Source organism: Carassius carassius, chromosome 7, assembly GCF_963082965.1.
Source record: "Carassius carassius chromosome 7, fCarCar2.1, whole genome shotgun sequence".
In the NCBI taxonomy this organism is placed as follows: domain Eukaryota; kingdom Metazoa; phylum Chordata; class Actinopteri; order Cypriniformes; family Cyprinidae; genus Carassius; species Carassius carassius.
The window spans coordinates 27,648,003-27,659,511 of record NC_081761.1 but is presented as its reverse complement, the minus strand read 5'-3'; the positions used below and the strand labels follow the sequence as shown (position 1 = coordinate 27,659,511).

Sequence of the window (11,509 nt, the reverse complement as noted above, 5' to 3'; positions counted from 1 at the left end):
GGGGCTGATCTTAAGCATTGTCTGTGAAACCAGGGGTACAAGTAACCCACTTTGGTAATGTTTTACAATAAGGTCTCGTTTGTTGTACATGGATAGTGTGACACATGTCCCGAGCTCTCTACCCCTTTACTTAGGTGGCGCTCCTCCCCCGACGATGGAAGAACTGCTGAAGCACCTCACCGAGGTGAGCATCAGCCAGCAGCATATCATGGAGCACATGGCCTCCCAGCAAGGGGAAACCGAACGTGATCTTGCCGTGCTCCGTCTCGCCACTGCCCCGCGAAATCCGCTACCTGACCCCCATGTCCAGGAAACGCAGTTGCTACCCAAGATGACAGTGCACAATGATGTAACGATGTATCTCCAGATGTTCGAGACCGTGGCCGCGCGGGAGGCATGCCCCAGGAGGAATGGGCATGAATTGTGGCCCCACTGCTAACGGGAGAGGCTCAACGAGCGTATTTCGCACTTCCCCCGGAACAAAGCGCTTCCTACGAGGAGTTATGGAAGGAGATCCTGGGCCTGATGGGGCTATCACCAATCAGCGCCGCCCACATCTTGGAGCACGACGTCCGCACATCACCGGAGGCTTGGCGACACGCCATCGAGGAAGAGGTACAGGAGATGCTGAGGTTAGGGGTAATTGAAGCAGCCCTTGGTCCAGACCCATCATCATGGTTCCAAAGCCCGACGGCACCCACTGCTCCTGTAAAGACTTCCGCCGCCTTAACAAAGTCTCCGAATTTGACTGCTACCCAATGCCCCGTGTTGACGAGTTGTTGGAAGATGCCGGTTCATCTCGCCCCATCGACCTCACCAAGGGCTACTGGCAGGTCCCCTTAACGGAACAGGCCAAACCAAAGACGGCCTTCTCTACCCCAAGTGGCCACTGGCAGTACCGAGTCCTTCCCTTCAGCCTATACGTGGCCCTGGCCACCTTCCAACGACTGATGGACGTCCTCCTACGGCAGCACCAAGCGTATGCGGCGGCCTACCTTGATGGTGTCATTCATTCGGAGACTTGGGAGGACCATCTCGAGCGGCTGTGGAGGGTGCTGTTGGAACTACGCCGGGCTGGCCTGAACGCCAACACTCGGAAGTGTCATCTGGCCCTCGCTGAAGCTAAGTACCTGGGGTACCAGGTGGGTCGCGGCCTCATTAGACCGCCAGTCCTCCGAGCCCCCGACTTCAACCGCCCCTTCCTGCTGCAGACGGACGCATCCGACACCGGGTTGGGAGCCGTCCTGTCACAGGGCCACAACAGTGAGGAACACCCGGTGATCTACATAAGCCGAAAGCTGACCCCCACGGAATAACGGTATTCGAAGCATTGGCCGTCAAGTGGGCAGTCCTGGAGCTCAGGTATTACCTCCTCGACCGCCATTTCACCCTCATAACAGACCTAACGCTCCCCTACAGTGGATGGCCCAGGCCAAGGAGACGAACGCCAGAGTGACGCGGTGTTTCCTCGTGCTCCAGGACTTCAACTTCACCGTGCAATACCGAGCGGGGACGGCCAACGCCAATGCCGACGGACTCTCCTGGATTTGGGCAGCTTTCACAGACACGTGTCCTGAGCTCTCGTCAGCGTCGCCCTGGAAATCGAGCAGTCACGCCTGCACCTGCTCGTCACGGGCTGAGCGGCCACACCTGCGCCCCATCAAGCTCTGGTTATTTAAACCTACCAAACGAACGTCCTCTTCTCTATTGTTCGCACACGGGAGAGTATGGACCCACACCGCACCAGCGCACCAATTGGAGAGGAAGCCAAGCACCGAACCACCCTTCCCTTAATAAAATCCACCCTTCGTTCCCCGAAGGGTAGATTTTATTAAGGGAAGGGTGGTGAAAAGGCGTTGGTGTTAGGCGGTTACCTGTATCCTCGAGTCGTGTCCTTCTTCACCCCGCCACAATAGATAATTATTATTATTTTTTTATTAAATGTGTGTTAGTAATCCTATATATTATGGCGACCAAATGACTCCACAAGTATAGTGATACCAGTAAATTTTGACCTTGTGGACATTTTTAGGTCCCCGATGAGGAAACAGGTTTCTTTTTTTGAGAAAACCCAACACTATACAGTTACAACACTTCAACTCACTTATTAGAAACAATGCTAATTTCACCATCATGGAAAACATAATTCTGTAAGATGTGTAATCTTACAGAATTATGTTTTCCATGATGGTGAAATTAGCATTGTTTCTAATAAGTGAGTTGAAGTGTTGTAACTGTATAGTGTTGGGTTTTTCTTGTGCATCGGCAAAAAGCATTTTTGTGTATTTGTTTTAGAGATTGATTTGTCAATCATTGTAGAGGGTTTAGTATTTAGTTTTTGCTTTGATTGTAACAAGGTTATTAAGAGGTTATTATTATTATTATTATTTAATATACTAAATTTCTACTTTTTTTGCCAGAGATATATGACATTGAAGTATATTTTAGTTCACATTAATTGCTTATTCAGAAGTACATATTTACCATAGTTCAAATCAAATATAAAATATACTAAAGTCCCACTTAAGTGGTTCAAAAATATCACTCAAAAGTTAAACTAAATGCAATTAATGTAATTTTAAATTGTAATGTATGTTATATATATTAATATTAATATATTATATTGTAATATTGATATATATTAATTACAAATAATATGCATTTACGTGGTCAAAAACATTACATTTAATTCACACTTGAGTGTATTGTTAACTGACATTAAAGTGTATTTTAGTTCACATTGCATGTCAATACATTAATAGTACACTTTAAGCATATTTTAAAGACACTAGAAGCAATTAGGAACATATAATTTTACATACAAAGATGTACTAAAAAGTGCCACATAAGTCCCACTTAAGTTTTTGAAAAAAATCACTCAAAAGTTCAACTTATTGCATTTAATATTACTTTAAAATGTGATACATTTGAAATTAATTACAAATACAATGTACTTAAGCGGCGAAAATAAAATATTTAATTAGCATTTATGTGTGTTATTTTAAAGTATATTATTTCCACAATAAGTACACTTTATAAAAGTATACTTAAGTGCACTTCTTTTTCACAAGGGTAGTGATTGATAAACACCAGTTAATCATGTTTAACAATTTAATCATATAAAACACATGGAGTAAATGGTTATATTTTAACTGAGATAAATTGCTGTAGTTCTCTAAATGTTTGACAATTAAAACATTTTAGCTGTGTGGACTATAAATATAGTTCAGTAAAGGTTGAGCAAACTAAAAAATAACAATTCAGATAACACTTTTAAGTCAGAAAATGACTGAACATAACATTTCTGTGGAACTAAATAATGATTAGTTGAAACAGCTTGAGATTTTTTGGGATAGTCATCCAGTAATACTTGAATACAATATTTCATTAGATAGAATTCTCATTAGCACAAAACTGAATTCAGGGAAGAACTCAACAGATGCAAGCGAAAACACATTTTGATACATGTTGGTGATTTACAATTCAATACAATTCATTAGTGGAGTCTAAAGACAGCAAAAGACACACATATGATATCAAATGATAATATTACATGGGGTATTTTGCATAATTGCATAATAATAAGGACTATAAAAATATTTACTGTGCTTTACAGTTCATCAGCAGTGGTATATTGACAGCAAATCATTACATTAATGACTGAATTATGTGAAAAAGGTTAGTTCTTTCTAGCAAATGGATTATCCACTGTAATGTCCCCCATCTTTTGCACACCAGTAATTTTCCAGTATTAACAGTCGAGGTATCTTTTAATCTAACAAGGAAGTATTAAACTAGGCACACTATTAATACAATGATCACATGAACAGTGTAATAGATTTGATGTAATATGGTCTTTCTCAGTTTGTAGATTGCTTTGGGTTTCAAAATGACTTCTGCTGTGACTTTACTGACCTGACAAATGCAGATGATGGATCTGGTATGATCAGGAGTGGTATGGACGTGATGGTAAATGCAGAGGAGGAGATGTGGAAAAGGGAATGCTGTTATGTGTTGGAGATGTGCTGACAGGAGATTTATTCAGTATTACTTGGGGAATCTTGTAGAATATGCCACTCAACTTTTCTGTTTTTACTAGAAAACGAGTGAAAAAAATTTGTCATGCTTATTGCTTTCATTCAGTAAATTCATACCAACTCTCCTCAGCTTCTTCTTACCTTTTTTTTTTTTTTTTGCTTTTTAGGTGGTCGGTGGTGTCTCTTTTTGCTAAGACGAATTCGACTCTTAAGGGCAGAATTGTCCAGCAACTCAAATGACTGGGAGAGAGAATTTTTTTTGCAATTTATTCCACTTATTAAGATAATCTAAAGCTAAAACAAAAATCTCTCATATATTAACAAAATTCCAGTTACTTTCACTACAGAAAATGTACAAAAGTGTTCCCCACCTTGACTGTTGATAAGTCCAGCGGACCATCTGATGCCTTTCTTTTCATTAATGGTAAGTCATTTTTGGGAATAATATACATATTCACACAGTTATTGACATCATCTGATTTGTTTGACTCACAAGCCATTTTTTGTTTTGCATTGTTTGTTAGCAGTGCCTTAGGTATAGCAAATATGTTTGCATCCAATTCCACTTGTTTTACATCGAAGTCACTGTTCAATTTTGCTACACTTTTCTCTTGATTGACCTTCGTGTCCTCTGACTGGTCCTCCTCTGGTGTCTTCATGTCCTCTGACTGGTCCTGCTCTGCTGTTGGAGGAGGAACATCGAGCCGAATGTCCTTTTCTGGTTGGAGAACATCATTTGTCATTGACTGATCACTAGTGTCTTTCTCAACTGGACTTTCTTTGATGGGCAAGTAACTGAGCCATTCACTGCCTGTGAATATTTCTTCCATTAAGTTGATCGGTTCAAGATTGAGTTTGAAGTCTTTTAGGGTACATCTTCTGCTCGGAAAGACAAGAAATATTAGATCAATATAATAAGTTAACTGAATTTGAAGCACAGCTTTGATGGTTTTACGTAAAAAAAAAAAATCTTTGGATTATTTGTAAATTCAAACTTTTTCCCTCAAAGTATGATACAGTGATTTTAATCAAAGGGATACTCCACCCCAAAATGAAAATGATGTCATTAATCATGTCATCTCATGTTGTTCCAAACCAGTAAAAGCTTCGTTCATCTTTGGAACACAATTTACGGCATTTTGGATGGAAACCGGGAGGCTTGAGACTGTCCCATAGACTGCCAATTAAATTACACTGTCAAGGACCAGAAAAGTATAAAAAAAAAATCGTCAGAATAGTTAATTTGCCATGTGGTTCAACTGTAACATTATGAAGTGACGAGAGTACTTTTTGTACACAGAGAAAACTAAAATAACGACTTTATTCAACAATTCCTTTGTCAACAACTTGTCTCCTCTGTGTCTCTCAACATCACTCAAACTGCCTATGCGCTTCTGTGTCAGCTGCACCACAAGGATGCGCTGTTTCTACGTGTATTTATGCATTGATTTGGAAGAAAACAGCACATCCTTGAAGCGAATGGCGCGGCTGACAGAAAAGAGCATTTTCATCCAAAATATCTTAAATTGTGTTCCGAAGACGAACGAAGCTTTTACGGGTTTGGAACGACATGAGAGTAAGTGATTTATAACAACATTTTCATTTTGGGGTGGAGTATCCCATTAACAATGCACTTAGTGTGCAAAGTAGGCTACATATTTCCCTTGTTAATCCCCTGAAAGATCATTGCGGTTCACTTTAACAGGTTTTCCTTGTTTAGGAGTCTCATTTTATGTTGACTAACATGCAGTATTAAAGAGCAGGAGAAACAGATCTCAGTAACACTTTATTTTAAGAGTCCTTGTTACAAGTTACGGTAACACTTTAAAATACGGATCCTTCGTTAATGAATAACTACACAGGAACAAATGAGTAACACAATGTTAACAATCTAGTAACTACAGTTAACTAACAAGTAACTCTGATTAACGAATTAGTAAGTAATAGCACACAGATTTAAGTGGTAGTTATTAACTAATCAATAACTACTATTTTTTTAATACTTCCCAGAGAACTACTGAATTTTTTACAGATTTAAGTGGTAGTTCACTAATAACTAATCAATAACTACAATTTTTTAATACTTCCCAGAGAAATAATGAAAAAAATTCACAATTCATGCAAAACTTAATAACACAATGCAGGAAAAATTACTAGCACTAGATTAACATTACTGCTATATACTGTACACTAATTATCAATATGTAGTAGCGTAGCAGACTTATGATTTGGGAAAGCTGTCAATAATTAGCCTATGCACTGCTGTCTTTTAGAGAACTATTCATAAACTAAATAATTTTTAAGAATTGTTTTTATAAATGCACTTGTCTGGAACACTTACCCTGTGGCCGATTTTCCGGAATTCCTCTGGACTGGGTTTGAATAACTAGACTCATCATGGTGAGTACTGGAACATACTGAGTCATCAGCCATCCAAATACCAGTTATTTTATTATTTAACCTACCTCTCAAAATTGTTTTTATGTATGTCTCTTTGTTCATATGTATAGATATATATATACATATGTAAATATGTGTGTGTATATATATCCTGTGAATGATTAGATGATTCTACCCTTTCGGGTTGGCTCTTCATTAGTAACTACAGCATGGAATCATGATAACTAGTAATGACTCAAGTGTTAATGCATACTTTTATAGGACTTACAAATTATTTGGATCCGTATTCTAAAGTGAAGATCATGTTAACTAACTAGTAATGACTCAAGTGTTACTACATACCTCTATAGGAACTACTAATTATTTGGATCCGTATTCTAAAGTGAAGATCATGTTAACTAACTAGTAATGACTCAAGTGTTACTACATACTTCTATAGGAATTAATAGTTATTGATTAGTTATTAGTGAACTACCACTTAAATCTGTAAAAAAAAATCAGTAGTTTTCTGTGAAGTATTAAAAAATAGTAGTTATTGATTAGTTAATAGTGAACTACCACTTAAATCTGTGTGCTATTACTTACTAATTCGTTAATCAGAGTTACTTGTTAGTTAATTGTAGTTACTAGATTGTTAATATTGTGTTACTCATTTGTTCCTGTGTAGTTATTCATTAACGAAGGATCCCTATTTTAAAGTGTTACCCAAGTTACATATACTATTATAATAACAATAAATTATGCATAATTGTATGCAAGTAACCAAAAGTCAAACCCTTACCCTAACCATGTAGTATATGTACTGTAGTTAATTAATAACCCTTTACTCAGTACTTAAATGTATAATTACGTACACTGTAACAAGTACACCTTAAAATAAAGTTTAACCCAGCTCTCTATTACAATGTGCATGTTTGTGTTTGATTTGTTCTGTCACTTCAGATAAAAGGAATGTCACAGAACTAGAAATAAGTGCTCTGATTTATAATTAGGTTGACTAGGCAATGCTACAATCAAGGAAGTGTTGTAGATTTTGTAAAACCAAGTTTCAAGTGGAAAAACGTAAAAGTTAATATGCATATGCCGAAAAGAAATGTCTATATAGTATATAATTTTGCTGTTTCTCATCTGAAATGTATAATTGTTCTATCAAAAGTACCTCTCCATAATCTAAAAATGTGGTTTGCAGTGTTGTTGTCATAAACTAAACCTAAATCTATTCAGAATCATTTTAGTTAATTGAAATGAATATGAAATTAAATATTAAATAAAGTAAAGCTATTTACAAATATTTTTGTTGCACTTTATTTTACAGTACGTGTACTTGCAATGTAAGAAATTTCTAAGAAAATACTACATATAAGATTAAGGTTAGGTCTAGGATAGGTTCTGGTTTAGTACCTAATATTACCCAGTTATATGCCTATGTACTAATAATCCAGTTATATGCCTATGTAATAGTGCCTATGTACTAAAAATGTACTAATAATCCTAGGGTGTACATTAGGAACAGGACTGTAGCATTCAATAAATATTTTAAAGAAAAATTACAAGAGCACAAAATGACTCAAACTTAAACTAAAATTAAAATAAAATGAGAATTAAAATGAACAAATACCATAACAGTATAGAAATAATACTGACATAACACAACACTAATGGTTGTGTTTAGCATGTCCCACCTTTCTAAGAAAACATATTTCCCCATTTTCGGTGGAAGTGGTGGTGGAATATCTTGAGCCTCGGCTTCCACCTCCAAGGAATTCAGCTGCAAGGTCAATTATTGGGATTTAGGTTTGAAAAACTTCCCAGTGAAAAGTGCAATAGTTAATATGAACTAAAAAAGTTCATTATAAGTCACAACATTGATTTACGTTCATTCTTAGTGTAAGAGATCTGTCATAGAAGTATGAGGAAGTAAACATACGTTTTGTCCTTCTTCCATACTGTCTTGGGTGCTCCCTCTGCCATTGTGCTCAGAATAATTTTTATCTTTAAGATGTTCCATCAGTTTTTGAATAAGAATCTTCATTTTGTTTTTCCCTCCTTTCTTTTGCGTTTTGGTGAGCGAGTTGTCGTGTTCCACATTTCCGATGCTCATGCCTGAATGAACCTGTCCCAAAATCTTAGCAGCTTTGCTGAAGCTTTCGGCTGGCATTGTATTTGCAAAATCTTCATACTTTTCATATTCCCATAGGTTTGAAATACTTGGAGCTGAGAGGGGTCTCTCTTCCTTTACTGGATTAAAGGATTTACTGGATTCCTGGGTTACTGAATCTGAAGTGGACCTTGTTGTCTTGCTTGTAACATTCACAGCTGTTTGATGGGTTAGAACCCTGCTTGTATCCATACTGAAATACTGTTTTGAAGAACCACAACAAGGTTCATCTAGTGGTTCATGCTTCAACCCCACCTGTGCAAAGTCCACTTTATCTGAGGACACAGAGAGGTTAGATGTGTCTTCAGATGTTTCTTGAGATTGATTGTTAGGCAATAATGAAGCTCCATCCACATGCTTTTCCATCTCTTTGCTCTTTTTGTCCTCCAAAGGCTCACTTTCTTTTGGCTGATAACTTAATTTTGCCACCTGAGTTTCTATGGACAAAGAGACAGGGAATAAACTCTTCCTCTCCCATTTAGGAAACGCATCTGGATGCTCTTTGACCTTTTCAACAGCTTCATTTCCATCTTCTGTTTCAGAACTCCTAGTTGGTTGCTCCTCATCTTCATCATACCCGACTCTGCTATCTTTCCTGTCTTCTTCATTTTGTATTCCTTCTTCAGTCTCCAGATAATGGTAAAACATACTTTTACAGGCTGTATCTGGGTTTAATTTAACATTGTCTGTTTTGGGATGTTTGTGTTTTAGATTAAGTTTTGCCAGCATAGACTGCAGTCGTGGAATATCATTCCGCACACCATTTCTCACATCGCTCTGCATGAAAAGAGACATTATGTTCTTATAATATTAGGTTATGGCATTATTATGGCATTTATGACATAGTTTATGGCATTAAGCACTTTCACTGAACAGTTCTTATAAATATACCTTTTTTATTAACATTTTGATAATCTAAAGCAACATTTTCCACTATAACAAACTTTATGTGCAACGGAAAGATTCCATGAATGTTAAAGGTTCCATTGATGCCAAACAAACCTTTACTTTTAAGAGTGTTTTAGTACTTGTAGTACTACTTTGTATTATTTTTTTTTCAATATTTGTGACATCCTATTTACATCCCATATATATTATATATCATACAAATCTTATCATATTTGATCTTTTTGTGCTCTTTAAAAACTTAAATGCTTTTTTGCAAAGGAATCTTATCTATTACATCATGCATCTATTTTTCATACCTTTGCTGTTTGTTCCTCCATAGTCTCTCATTTCATTCATCCTTCAAGTTATATCCAGCATTGCTTCATCAGTCTGAAGTGTATTAAACCTTATGGTTTCTTTTCTTCAAACCAATCAATAGCACACACAAAGCAATTGTGCAATCTGTGTGAGGCACCTTGTACTTGTGTCTCTCAGTCACTGCCTTCTTCCTTTTATAGTCTAGCATTTCTGTACTGCCTTAACCTGTTTTCTAAATTTGATCTCACATTACACCTTCTTTTAACCTTGAATGTACACAGCATAAAATATTAAGTCTACATTAAATAGCTCGGTGCTGATATCATTAAATAGATTAGCATTAAAGTGTTTATATTAAAATATGCAGCTGATTGTAATACATAGAGGCAAGGAAACTGTCAAATATTAACTCAATAAAACCTGACCATAGTTTAAACACAGTGGGAATGTGTCATAACACTATTATTTTTCATAGATTCAAGCATTCTGGGTCAGTACCTAATATTACCCAGTTATATGCCTATGTACTAATAATCCAGTTATATGCCTATGTACTAATAATCCAGTTATATGCCTATGTAATAATGCCTGTACTAAAAATTTAATAATAAACCTAGGGTGTACATTTGGAACAGGACTGTAACATTCCATAAATATGTTTAAGAAAAATGACAAGAGCACAAAATGACTCAAACTTAAACTAAAATAAAAATAAAACGAGAATTAAAATGAACACTCAGAAATTCCACTCAGTAGATTCCAGTTTGTACTGTAAACAGAAAAGCAGGAAACATCTCTTTGAAAAAAAAACATAGAGAATTCAAGACAAGGAATGCCAAAGAAACCTTTTGTCATTGCAGGAGGACTGGCCAGCTAGAAGAAAGTGTATTGGTCAAGACAAACTTAACAAACAGGAATGTCTGCAGAATTCCTTCTGGGAATTTCCATTTAATCTTTGGACTACAATCTTGATCGTAAATTAACTCTAATGACTCATGTGTATGCTTTCATATATAAACACATATCTCAGCATACTTTCACAGATAGATACGTGTTCATATACACATCCACTCATCCACAGTGAGAACATGTTTACACTGCTTACTGTATACTGTGCTGTAAATAGTATCCTGTCGTTCTCAACCTTTTTGATTCAAAGGCTTTCCAATATTAAAAGGCCCTGTTACTTTCCAAAGTGTTCATGATTTACCGGATGAGAGTATGAATAAATATTTTGTACTTTTTTTTCAACCCCATTAAATAATTTGGAGTGTAATAAAATTTTAATGTAACTTGATTTCATTGATTTACATGGCTTGCATATTTTGCATATTGACCCTGGAGCACAAAACCAGTCATAAGTAGCACAAGCATATTCATAGCAATAGCCAACAATACATTGTATGGGTCAAAATTATTTACTTTTTTTTAATCAAAAATCTTTAGGATATGAAATAAAGCTCATGTTCCATGACAATATTTTGTATATTTCCTACCGTAAATATATAAAAACATAATTTTTAAATTAATATGCATTGCTAAGAACTTATTTTATTTATTTATTTATTTTTTTGCAACTTCAGATTCCAGTAAGCCTGAGAGACCTGATTGTAGTAGGACTTTTTGTAGTTTTCCAGTAAACCTAAAGGACTGGGTGTTTTAGATGCTTTACAGGAACTGAGTTTTGCAACTCTGGGCTATTCCATAT

At 36.4% G+C, this 11,509-nt stretch overlaps 1 protein-coding gene across 1 annotated transcript; it reads right to left on the bottom strand.

Annotated features, from left to right (window-relative positions):
* Positions 1-2,885: 2,885 nt before the first annotated feature.
* LOC132143833 (uncharacterized) lies at positions 2,886-10,068 on the bottom strand. Its single transcript, XM_059554412.1, has 5 exons — positions 9,801-10,068; positions 8,365-9,372; positions 8,120-8,205; positions 4,409-4,916; positions 2,886-4,277 (listed from the first exon to the last, which is right to left on the bottom strand). The coding sequence occupies exons 1-5, from the start codon at positions 9,819-9,821 to the stop codon at positions 4,164-4,166; spliced, it is 1,737 nt and encodes a 578-aa protein (XP_059410395.1). The 5' UTR covers positions 9,822-10,068; the 3' UTR covers positions 2,886-4,163.
* Between the last annotated feature and the right edge of the window lie 1,441 nt (positions 10,069-11,509).

Coding starts and splice junctions, on each gene's coding strand:
- LOC132143833 (XM_059554412.1), bottom strand. CDS start 9,821: ATGGAGGAACAAACAGCAAAG. Junction 9,373..9,800: donor TGGAGGAACAAACAGCAAAG/GTATGAAAAATA, acceptor CTTTTCATGCAG/AGCGATGTGAGAAATGGTGT. Junction 4,917..8,119: donor AAATATGTTTTCTTAGAAAG/GTGGGACATGCT, acceptor CTTTCCGAGCAG/AAGATGTACCCTAAAAGACT.